We start from the raw sequence: 12,981 nt of genomic DNA, 5'->3' as shown, positions 1-12,981 counted from the left end.
TCCTCTCACTCTCTCTGCCTGCCTCACTGCCTACTGGTGATCTCTGTCTGTCAAATAAATAAACAAAATCTTTAAAAAAAAAAAAAAAGAATGCCACATTTTACTGCTTCTCTTTCTTTTGGCTTCTGGAATTTAACCTCCATCCGACCCACCTCCATTCTAATCACTTGGGCTCTGTTAGTGTTTCCTTAAAGTTATCTTCTCTTTTCTCTGAAATGAACTGCAGAGCCATTTTTTAATCAGCATATTTAAAGTTTATTTATCTATTTATACACAACCTTGTTCTAGAAAGGGCTTAAGATGACTTAAAAGGATCCATAACATACACCAAGAAATTAGTAACAGCAGAATCAGAGATGAAGCCTGTGTAAAAATGCTCATACAATCCTACTTTTTTACTCTGGGTGGACCACAAATTTCGCTCTAAGCTTTCTCACAGGCAGTCAGAAACGGAAACTTAATTAGTTACATCATTTACAGTGTCCATAAAACAAAAACAAACCAATTACCCAAGCAAAGAACTCTTATTCCTAATACTAAGGCCAGAAAGAAATTTCTCCTGAGAGGCTTCCTAAAGAGGTCAGTGCATGATGTAATAATCAGTGTTCTCAGTAGCAACCTAATTGGAGACACAAAGATGAATTTCGCAGGGCTTTTTCTTATTATATTCAATATACCAGATGGCATCACAGCAACTTAAAAACCAGGAAAATTGATTTTATCATGAGTTTGAGGGTTGGGGGTGGGCACAAGATGATATGGTCAAGGTACTCAGCTATCTCCTCTGCTAGGCAAAATCAAAGGTGAATTTTAAAACAATAAAGCTTAGTCTAGTACCGAGAATGGTTTCAGAGAAATTCTAAAACCTCTAAAATTGTATGCATCTTATGAATAGATAAGATAAAATAGATAATTTTTCTTGACACAGAAAACATAGATCCTCAACGTACACAGACAATTCACAAAAGTTAGGTACATTTTCTTTAGAAAATCTAGAGAATTAAACATACTACAAATCCTCCATCCTGTTCTGCATATCCCCCCACCCCCTGCAGCCTAGTTTTTTTTCCCCCTCAGCACAAAGAACTTTTTTGTTTCTATTTGATCTCACAACTTGGACAAGGGTTTCATCATGGTTAAAAAGTTGCCTCCTGGCTGGAGAAAGAGGCTCCAGCAGAAATCTCGACACCAGGGAAGGCAGGTGGACGGGTTGCTCAAAGGCTGCTGGGCTCTGGAGTCTCCTCGTTAGACTTCAAGGTAAGCTTTCCAAAGAGATACTCACTCAGCCCCCCTTGGGGGTTGGCCAGCCTGCAGAGGTTGGTTAGATGGTCACCCATCCTCTTGATGAGCTTCATCTCCTCTTCCAGGAAGTGGCTCTCCAGAAAATCACAGAGACGAGGATCTGCGTTGGCAGCACCCAGGGCATGCAGATCCAGAAGGGCCTGGTTCAGGCTCTTCTCCAAGACCATCGCGGCTTCCATCGCATCCACGCTGCTAAGCCACTCAACTTCGGACAGCTTCTGCTCATCCGGGAGGACGGGGAAGTCGCTCCACTGGTTTTGCATCTTCAAGAGGCACTGGGCACCTTCCTGCTTCTCCTCAGCCAACTCTTGGAAGAAGCGACCCATGCCCTTCAGAGCTACATCGTTACCTTCAAAATAAAAGCACAGAGAGAGGTAGGTGGAGGAGGCCTGCAGATGCAGGTTGACCAGGTGCTGGAGTGCGGCCTCCACCTTGGCAGAAAAATTCTGGCAGATATGGTCGCTCATGGTTGGTGTGCAGTGGGGAGCTAATTAAGCAGAGAACGTGATGTTTGCTGGTCCCAGAAATTGAAGTCTGGGTTAGCCAACAAGATGATTCCACCAGAAGTTGCTCATGGAAGGGGAGGGGCTTGAGGGTGGTGAGAGGTCCTCAGGGATACGAGGAGGTGGAGAAGGGGCAGGAGCATCCAGTCTGTTCAATCTAAGACACGGTTCTAGGGGGCCACTGTGTGCACTCTGAGTTTAGCTTTTGATAAGAATTGAATTCTTATTTCTTTCCTAATTATGAGAAACAAGTCTTTATCTCTCATTTTGCCCCAGTTCTTCCCATAATTCCAAGATGAGGTAAGAAGGTCCATGGTTAGAACATTAAATATTGATAGTGAAGCTCCTCCAAAATTCATTTCTTCATTTGTGATTTGAAACTCCTTTGTTTCTTATTTTAGAATCTATAGGAATATATTGTTTCCTGTTACTAATTCCTCATTGAAAGGGTGACTGTTAGTTCCAGTTTGCCCTGAGCAGTCTTGTCTTTGTGTTACCTAATAAAAAAATAAATAGTGCCCCCTTTCACACTCAAAAGCATTCTTGTTTGGAATATACATTACATGGTCATCTTACTTATTAAGAAGTTCAAGATCCACACTGTAGAATGAGAAATGGAGAGAGCTTGCAAGACATTGAGTTGGGACATAATTCATTTCCATTCTATTAATTGATCTCACACTAAGAATCCCATTAAATTTTCTACTATTCAGCCTTCATTTTTTTTTTCATGTGTTGATGCATTTGTTCCTTTTAATAGAAGTTCAGCTGAATACTATTTATGTGCCGGGTGTCTTGTTGGGTACTGGGGCTTCTTGTGATTACCCAGATACTCCACCATTAACTGAAACATGTCATGTGAAAGAGCACTAAAGGTGAAAATGTAGACTTATGAATCCTACCGGAATAGAAAATAACCCGTATAGGAAGAGTTAGCTATTCTCAGTCAGAAGATGAGGGCAGAACTAGATGTTCTCATAAGGTCTCTTCCAGGTTTGTGATTTCATGCTTAGCTTTTTATTTTCCTAAATACCACTTGCCTAAGGCTGTTTCACTATTAGAACACTTTCATGTGTTTTCTATCAAACAGGAAGGCATATTCTGTTCAGAGTAAACAATATTTGAACCCAGAGAAGAGAGTTTTGCTCTAAACCTTGGACCTACTTCTAAATGAAAATAAAAATTCATTCTTTTGAAGTTACTTTCAAATTTTATTTTCTATGTTGCTGGAAACCAACATTTTAAAATTTCAAAAAAGAGTTCTGCAGTCCCTGTTCACTGCTTAAGCTAAAATATGAGCACATATCCTATATCTACATACAGGATACATTGTAAATTTTTTTCATGGAGGGTTGTTGTCCAAAAATGTTCTCGTGTTGCATTTGAAGTTTGCAAAAACTGTTAGAATTCCGGAATAGCACATTTTTCAATCGTGGAGGGAACTGGGTAAAACAGCAGTAGTTCTGCAGCCTTTCTGGCCTTGGTTCTAGGGCAAAAAAGAGGCTGGGGGTGAAGAGTAGGGGGAAAAACAAAAACTCAAACCCAAGAACAATCCTCGCACCTACTCACATAGGAAATAAATTATACAAGATGGAATATCCTCCAAATGATTGCAAAGAGAATGTTCATTTTCTACCTTGTGCATAAACCATTAATCATCATACTGACCTTGTAATAAGAAAATGCTAAGCTTAGAGAAAACTTCACCATATAACATATTATCTGTATTATAGCATGTCGGGCTCATTGAATATATTTCAATTTCCTATATATTTCTTTATTTTTCTAGGAAGTGAAAAATGTCTATATACACCTTCTCAGATGAGATCGTTTTCTGCCTTGTGAAAATGTTAACAAACCCTTCTTCCCTCATCACTTTAGAGAGAAGAGAGTCAATGTACTCTGATGGGTGGTTAAACACGTAACTGTCAGAATCAGACCAATGTGGGTTCAAATCCCAGCTTTGCCACTTCCTGTGAGTCTTACCTTAGGTAGGTAGCATAAGCTCTTCAAGCCTCAGCTTTCTTGCCTGTAAAATGGGACTCTTACTATCTCATAAGTATACCACAAGGATTAAATGATGTAACACATGAGAAAAGACTGCTAAACAAGTAGAAAGCATTCAAAAATAGTGCTGTATCGTCAATGAATTTTGTAGTAAAATTGTGGGAATCCTCTCAAACCCTAGTATCAGATTCATCCCAACAGGTTTGTTTTTTTTTTTAAAGAAATTCAATTAGCCAACATATCATAATAGTTTTTTTTTAAAAGATTTTATTTATTTATTTGACAGAGAGAGATCACAAGTAGACAGAAAGGCAGGCAGAGAGAGAGAGAGAGGGAAGCAGGCTCCCTCCCTGCTGAGCAGAGAGCCCGATGCGGAACTCGATCCCAGGACCCTGAGATCATGACCTGAGCCGAAGGCAGCGGCTTAACCCACTGAGCCACCCAGGTGCCCTATCCTAATAGGTTTTTTTAATTAATTTTATTTTTTATAAACATATAATATATTTTTATCCCCAGGGGTACAGGTCTGTGAATCACCAGGTCCTAATAGGTTTTTGATCCAAGTTTCCTCACCACCAACTTGTTCGGTTGAATCACTATTCTCAACGGCAATGTCCTTTCAAGTATGAAAGCACCGAGGCATAACCTTGGGTGACAATGATCTAATTCATTTAAAACTTGAGGAAAAGAAGCTTCTCTTCTTTCCCTTGCCTGACTGAGATTTGACAACAGCTCCTGAGGTCCTCTGTGGCTTTCTCGGCTGTGGAGGCAAGGGGAGCAGTGCCTAGGCGGCAGAGGTCTATTTGTTTTCTCATCTCTCCAGCCCAAGGTTACCATCCACTACAGCAAGAAACATCTAGTGAACACCTACTTTATAGGTGAGGGTAAGATTATGGAATATCCCATGTGAATAATAAATTCATCTCCTCTCCCACTTAAATGTAGACTTTGGAATGCTTATGTCTTGGGTCAGATTCCCCAGAAGCAGACCTTGAAATGAAGATTTCTATGCAAGTGATTTATTGGGAAAGTGCTCCTGGGGGAGACCAAAAGAGAGTGGGGAGAGTAGCACAGAGAAAGAAAGGATAGCCAAGGAGCAAGGCTGCAATTTCAGGAAAAGTCTGAGCTTCCTAATAATCTCCTAATAGGTTTAGCTTTGGAGTATAAATTACAACCAGTGTTTATTTCAAGGGAACTGGATTTCCATAGTCCTGTCCATTCGCTATGGGTGTCCCCAGGGAAATATAAATTCCCATGGTCTTTATACAGGTGAGTAAACTCCAGTAACCCAAGGGAACGCCAAAGGTCACAGGTGCTAGTCATTAGCAGAAAAGCACACCGGAACTGGGTGCTGAGCACACCAAACTAGTTAAAGCGATCAGACAGGGTTCCGGCAGGGTCTGTATAGTATCCACCACCAGCCTGCTTCCTTACTTGACTTTGGAAGGCACAGTGGAATGAGAAATCCCAATTAACAGATTTTTATGATGAATCCAACTAATGAAATGAAGAGATGACCATAGGTATTAACTTATACATATATCTCTTTGCTACTTCTATTTATAGGGAATACAGGGGTTTTGGAGTCTACATCTGAAATCTCTTCTGCCATCACTGAAAATCTGGAACTCTTTTCAGGGGTCTCATTTCCCCTCCAGGGCCCACATATTCAAGGCCAAAGCAGACCCAAAGCTCCAGCTAAGAAAGTATTTGCATGTTTTATCAGATCCTCTGCTGTAACTGACAGCACTCCTTCTATTGGAACCACATACTGATTTGTTTAATAGCTGCACAGAAGTACTTACAAGTGAAAATGTCCCTAACAACCCAGAAACTGACAGGCTGTGAAATGGCTGCTTAAGAACCTGTCATCCAAACTGAACTCACCTGAAAACTGATGTTATACAAACAGCAAAATGGTCTCTGTGTGCTTGTCATTTTTTTTAAAAAGGACCAGTAAGGGGTACGATTTAGTTCCGGGCTGTTCATCTACTGTAGACAAGGGACAGCTTGACACGAGGCACAGTAGTAAAACAGAAAGAGTTCATCATTTTTCTCTCCCACAACACACACACACACACACACACACACACACACACACACACACACAGCCTCCTTCTCATTCCACTTGCAACCCCCAGGAAACTCTGAAGCACGCTGAGAAACTTGTCTACAGCCTAGTCCCGCATGCCCACGGTGCAAAACCTGTACTTCCCATGGGCACCTCAAACAAGCACCGATTCTCAACGAGGGATGATTTTTGTTCCCCAGAAGACATGTGGCAATGTCTGGAGACATTTTGATTGTAATAAGTAGGGGGAGGAGCCTCTTCTACTTAATAATGGCTGTGTAACTTTGGGCAAATTATTTAACCTCTCTGAGTCTTAATCCCTTTAACTATAAAATAACAGTAATATCATCTACCTCTTAAGATTACTCTAAAGATTACATAAGAGAATATAAGGAATTTAATACCACCTCTGACACATAGTAGCTGCTAAATAAACATTAGCTGCCTTTACTCCTTCTCCCTCTCCATCCTCTCAAATCTTTTATGTCAGCTCTCTGTCTCACAAGAAGTCTGATCCTTTCATTCAGGTTATAACTTTCAAAAGAATATGAGATTAGTTCATCCCACCTTTCCACTAACCTAAGACTCCCCTTCTCCACTGAAATGGGCCTGGCTTCTTCCACTCCTCCTTATGGCCTGACTCCATGAAGCTCTACTCCCTGGTCACTTTCCAAAAGGAAGTAGAGTTCCCCCAAGGAGACAACTTCAACCACATCCTTACCTGGGATGAAATATACTTGAAGAACACATCCTTTTAATTTTGATGCGTGTGGATCAAAATGAGTTCTTTATGGAATAGTGTTCTCTTTTAACATAAAGAACAAAATATGTCTAGTCAGGAAAGTGAGGCAGGAAATGATTTTGTCTTTTCTTATCATGCTCCATTTTAACTCTTGTGACCACTTCCTCTAACCTTTACTTGTCCTTTAGCCCTCCCTAAAGAAAAGCACTTTTTGTTACTTTTTAAAAGTGGAATTGTAATGTTTCATAGAAAGAAACAAGATTCACATTCCAAATGGAAGTGGTATCATATTTCAGGAGGGCTGGCAAATCTGCCCTTAGTGGTTGTCAAGAGGTGGGTTGGACAGACCTAGCTTGAGCTGGAAAGAACATCCAGCCTTGAAATCTGAAGTGGCAACTTTTGCAATGCTACCCTCCCTTCCCCTGCTTGAAGCCCCTCAATGTTCCTTCTGGTCCTGCTGACATCTGGCTGGAGAACGGAGTCACCCAGCAAGAGATTTTGCTTTTCATTACCTATAACACGATCTCATTTTTGTAAATATATGTGTGTATGTGTACGTGTGTGTGTGTAAAGACACATACTAAAATGTTAACAGTGGTCTGTATGTTTGGGTGACCAATTTGCTTTTCAATTTTGTATATCATCTGATTTGGGGGGCACTGAGCATATACTTAAAATCACTGCAGAAAAGTTAAAAAAAAAAAAGACGTTTCTATCTTCAAAGAAAAGGAAAAACTTGCTCTCCTGTCTCAAGTATATATCATATGATCTTGGTCCACAAAGCATTGAACGGGACTCAGTGTTGTCTGTGAAGCCAGAGCTGGCTTGATGAGTAGCAACCTCCAGCCTGCTGGGTACCATGGTATTTTATAAGCGAGAAACTAAAATTCAAGAGAATGAATGGCTTCTCTGTCCATGCTCCCTCCACTACTTTCTTGGGACTTCATGAGCAATCCTTCCACACCCTACTGGCCACCAATAATTCGAGGTGCAGCCTGAGGACTGGGAAGAAAGCAAAATCCCTCCTGGGACTGAGTTCGCTCATAGGGCAGGGATGCTGCCTTTTATTTCTTCCTTATTCCCTGCTGGGCCTGGCAATACGACTGATGGAAAGAATCACAGATTCTCAGGGATGATGAAATGACAAAGGTCATTTGATCCCAGTCCTTAGCCTCATAGTCAATGCTTAGTAATTACCTGATGAACAAATTAAATGTGGCTACTGGTCACTTTAGTTGCTCAAGAGATTTGAGCCACAGAGTCAGATATCCCCGTTCACTCAGACACCATCCGCGGCAAGTCCTCTCTGCCAGTGTTCCAGGAATACAGAGACACGACTGGGCATTTATGCCTCCGTGAGTGGGACAGGAGAAGGGGCCTCTGACCCGTGGTAGGAGCCACACCGACAACAGGTCCCATTTACAGCCTCTGGAACCCGTGATGGCTGCATGTTTGGCATCAGTACAAGTCTCCCCTCCCGTGGTCCCCCCACCCCCTCCTCAGGGTGCATGCACATGGCTGCAGGCCAAAACACAGCACTGCTTACCAGTTCGAGATAACGAAATATCTATCTGGGCCTGACTCTCTATATAAGCACCAGATGGTAATGATTAAAATGAAATTAAATTAATGTTTGACAGTCCGTGAAGGGCATAAATTGCATGGTGTGCTGGTTGTCCAATCTGTCATCTTGTTTCCCTTGGCTTTGGTCAACAAACAACAGCTGAAAACTCCCTCTCTGGGTCAAACAGTAGCTTACTTCTCTGCTGTGGAAATGGCTGCTCAGTTTACTAAGTTGAAGGCTCCTAGGTTGCCAAAATCGTAATTAAGATGCCTTAGAAGACAGAGAATTCTATCTTCTCCCCCACAATCTCCAGCAACCATCTCCTAAAACACACTGTAATGGCCACTACTGGTTAGAATTCAGAAATGGGGCATCTGAGCCTGGCCTGATCACAAACCACTGCCAAAATCACAAAGCAATTTTCAGCTCTAATGACAGCCTTCTTCACGCACGTGGTTTCTAGAGCATGTGGGCAGTGCTGATGTGTTATCCAGTTGCAAAAGAAACCATGGTATCACATTTTAAAATCCCCCATCTGCCAAGTACTCCCTTCCAAAGAACTTTCAGATTTCGACTTCTGCTCTTCCCCCCTACCCCCGTGTTATGCAGGAATCAAGGTTCCAATATTTACATTGTCTTTTGACCTACTTACATCCAAAGTCTCACTTCAACCTTTCTCCTTCAGCAAAAGAAGTTTAATGACATTTTCAAGCTGTTTAGCGTCCATTCTTTGGTGGCAAGTATCTGTTTCCCTATGTGTAAGCCAAATGGAACAAGCAAATGAAGCACATACAAGATGGTAGAAGCCGGCATGTACCACCAGACAGAGGGCCCTTCAGGAATGAAACACTCATTTCCCCAGTCGCCTGGAGGGCTGCCGGACGGTGGTCCTCAGCTGTCAGCCCACTTTGGAGAAGGCTTCTGTTGAAGAAAACTGCCTCACCCAAGATCTCCTCTCATTCTGAGGGTAGCCCACGTATCCCAACGGGGGACAACTCTGACGAGCCTGCTTTGCCCTCTCTTTTCTCTGACTGGGCTTGTCTTCCAGATTTTATATATATATATATATATATATATATATATATTTATTATTATTAATGATTTTATTTATTTGAGAGAGAGAGAGCGCGCTCAAGCAGGGGGAGGGGCAGAGGGAGAGGGAGAAGCAGACCCCCACTGAGCCAGGGAGTCCAACATGGGGCTCCATCCCAGGACCCCGAGATCATGACCTGAGCCGAAATCAAAAGTTGGACGCTTCACCGACTGAGCCCCCCAGGCGCCCCCATCTTCCTGATAGTTGCCTGACTCCTCCCACTTCATTCAGGTCTCTGCTCAAATGTCACTTCATCAGAAAGGCTTCTCCTGACCGTATTTCCTGAAGTAGTGCACACTCCCCACTTCCCTGCAGAGCCTTCTCCATCGCTTCCTGTGCCCTTGTCATGCTTTTGTTTTCTTCATAACTCTTACCACTACCTGACATTATTTAGGTATTTATTTATTATTTTGCTTATCACCTGTCTCCCCACTAGAATAGAAGCTCTATGATGGCTGGGACTTTGGCTGTTTGGTTCATTTTTTTAAAATCTCCACTACCTAGAAAAAATGCCTAGCACTTATAGAAAGGGTAAATATTTGTATTTTTTTTTTGGTTTGGTAAATATTTATGAATCAATGGAGGAATGATTGCTCTCCTAATATCTTAACTATTTGTTAGTATTTACACTGCCTAGCTCTCACCCTTCACATCCTGAAAATCAGAGTCCTGCCAGGGCAGTGTAATAGTCAAGAACATAGGCTTTGGAGTTAGGCTGACTGACTCACTTAGTTTATGCACAATTACATAGCTCTTAAGCTGTGTCAGGCATTGCTCTTGGCACTTTATTTTTTTTAGGATTTTTATTTATTTATTTATTTATTTATTTATTTATTCATTTGAGAGAGAGAACACGAGTGGGGGCAGGAGCAGAGAGAGAAGGAGAAGCAGACTCCCCGCTGAACAGGGAGCCTGACACAGGGATCAAACCCAGGACCCTGGGACCATGAGCAGAGCCAAAGTCAGACGCCCAACATTTGAGCCACCCAGGCACCCAACTCTTGGTTGGCACTTTAGTATAAATTCACTTAAGGCTCATAATAGCCCTAAGAAGTAGGTATTATTATTATTCCCTTTTTAAAAAAAGATTTATTTATTTGAGAGATAGGTAGAAAAGGGTGCAAGGGGCAGAGGGACAGAGAGAATCACAAGCCAACTTCCAGCTGATCATGAAGCCTGACATGGGGCTTGATCTCATGACCCTGAGATCATGACCTGAGCCAAAAACAAGAGTTGGATCCTCAGCTGACTGAGCCAGGTCCCTCTTAATATCGCCCTTTTAAAAAGGAATAGCCTGAGCAATAGAGAGGTTAAGTATTTGCCCCAGGTCACACATCTAGTAACAGTCAGAATTTGAGCCCAGAAAGCCTGACTTCAGAATGCCTGCCACTTACCAACTATATAATTTTGAGTAAGTTCCTCTCTGAATTGGTTTGTTTGTCCATGAAAATGGAGATAATAATGCCTGCCACAAGGAATTAAAAGCCAGAAATGAGATGATGTGTGTAGGGTATACAGCGAGGTCCCTGATCCACATACGTATTTAATAAAGGATAGTTGTCATTATTTTCCCCCTGCGTCCCAACAGACTGCATGAACTTCCAAGTCTCATCCCCACCTGACTTGTGTTTCATTCTGGACACCCTATATTGACTGCATGACCCTTGCTGAAGGCCTTGGATGTTATACAGCCACTCACCATTCTGATGCTCCATGGACAGCCCCAGCCTAGTGCACCCTCCCTGCAGGCCCGCGGTTTGCCTCCAGCCTGGCTTGCCTCACCCGCACAGACAGATGTAGGGCCACATCCAGAACACTTCGCTTACACCCTTCCTTGTCGGATCTCAGAATAAAGTGATCCTTAGAGGCAGAAGCAGCAAAATTCAGGTGGCAAAACTTGCCTTTGATAACTAGCCTTAGAGTTCTTTTGGGTTCCCACTACCTAGTATGATCGCTCAGATAAGCCATGGCCCAAATTCGACCAGGTGTGGTGGCCACTTTCATGCCCTGCCCAGATCCCCCTTCAGTGAAGTCCTTGTTGTCACAGCTGCTAGGAGTCCTAGTGGTAGACGACTGTCAGCTCTCAGCCCCCTCAAGGGTGGCTTCAGCTCCAGAGAGCCACCTGGACCAAAAGGCAGTTTCCTCGATGACCTTCGGAGGTTGTCCATATCCAATAACAAATCAATGCAGGAAGAGAAATTCCTACCATTCTGAAGACAACTCTGAAGGGCCCTTCTAGCTCCAGAGTGACTTGTGGGTCAGCTGAGGCTGTTGCTGGGCCTGCATCACAGCTCAGCTTCTCCCTGTGCCCACTCCTGCTTCCTTCTCCTGCTTTTCCCACGTGTTGATCCTGAGGGCATGCCCTAATAAGCATCCTGCCTCCTATGCTCTGTCTCAGAGTTGGCTTCCTAGAAAGGCCAGCCTGTATCACAAGACCTAGTTCAATTCACTCATACTCATTGTCATGGTCTCTGCACTCTTCCAGAAACTATAAAACAGCAGGCAAAATGGCCTCCCAGTATTACAGCTTGATGGCCAATTCCCCACCTCATCCCCAATCATTTTTTTTACTTTTTCTCAGAGGTATGTCTAGTCTAGCCTGCCTGCTTACACAAGCATATAAGTGAAGCCAGAAAAATGATCTTCCCTGATGTCTATTAATCAATTTTTTGCCTACTGTTCATAGCCTCAGCTCAGGGCTCTCTTTCCTCAAGGAAATGAGACGGATGATCGTGTGTTGCCACACAACACTGATTCTTTACTTTGACCTCATGAGTGTTAGGAGGTTTTATCAGCAAACAAGCTCATTTAACTATAAGTCAGAAGCAGAGAAAGAGTCAGTCATTAAGGGAATATAAACAACTAGGTGCTTTACCCATTCTGTAAAGCTGATATATTTATAAACATGCCCTTGGGCAAGGGTCAGCCCCAATGATAGCCCCTTTGGGAGTAACAAATCCCAAACCACTTATTTGTTATAACTATAAATGACATTTTGATCTGAGTAATCATTAAAATATCTGTACTTTTAATGGCCCATAAAATCTTAACATGCTTCCTTACATCAGATTTCCTACACTACAACTAGATGACCCTCATAGGTTGCATTTGATCTTCTAGATAAAATAACTGCTCTGTTTAAGTGTGCAGCACTGTGTGTTTGGTAAGTTTCATAAAGTATAAAAATGCAGCAGAGAATAAATGCATTTTTTAAAGATTTTCTGTGGGAAGATAATTCATCTCACTAAGCAGGTTTTCCTCAGTAAATCCTTTGCTCCTATAACATGCAGCCTAATTCTTAAAAGGGAATTAAAAGAATACTTGAGAGTCCATTGGTTTCTCATGTTAGTTTTTGTTTTATTATGTCCCTTTGGAAATACGGTTTCATTTTTGATCTTACTATGTCTAGATATCCAAGATGGAACTGGTATTGTTAGGCATGGACACTGATCAATATTCTGTCCTTTATAGTGAACAATGGTATGATTGATGCTGACCTCAATCTGTATGGACAATTACAGCTATAAAAACAGATGCTACTCTCCCAGGCCCATCCCAGCCATGTGTTTCAATTCATAGTTCTGGGCACTTGGCAGAGATGGGTATTTTGTGTAAGTCAGATTCTGAGACCCCTGGACTATCTGAAGATTATTTTTAAAAAGTTATGACTCACTGCTGGTGGGGCTAGCTGCCTCTGTT

The 12,981-nt window shown here is 42.3% G+C and overlaps 1 protein-coding gene across 1 annotated transcript in view; it reads right to left on the bottom strand.

Annotated features, from left to right (window-relative positions):
* Positions 1 to 248: 248 nt before the first annotated feature.
* LOC125092050 (ferritin light chain-like) overlaps positions 249 to 12,981 on the bottom strand; it is a 68,145-nt gene continuing 55,412 nt past the window's right edge. The window contains exon 3 of the mRNA XM_047716301.1: positions 249 to 1,651. Coding sequence (XP_047572257.1) covers positions 1,215 to 1,651 — 437 coding nt within the window. The 3' untranslated portion in view covers positions 249 to 1,214. The remainder of the gene's footprint in view (positions 1,652 to 12,981) is intronic.

The sequence above is a fragment of the Lutra lutra genome, chromosome X, assembly GCF_902655055.1.
Source record: "Lutra lutra chromosome X, mLutLut1.2, whole genome shotgun sequence".
Taxonomy (NCBI): domain Eukaryota; kingdom Metazoa; phylum Chordata; class Mammalia; order Carnivora; family Mustelidae; genus Lutra; species Lutra lutra.
Note: the sequence above shows the minus strand (reverse complement) of the source record. Positions and strands in the feature narration are given on the sequence as shown.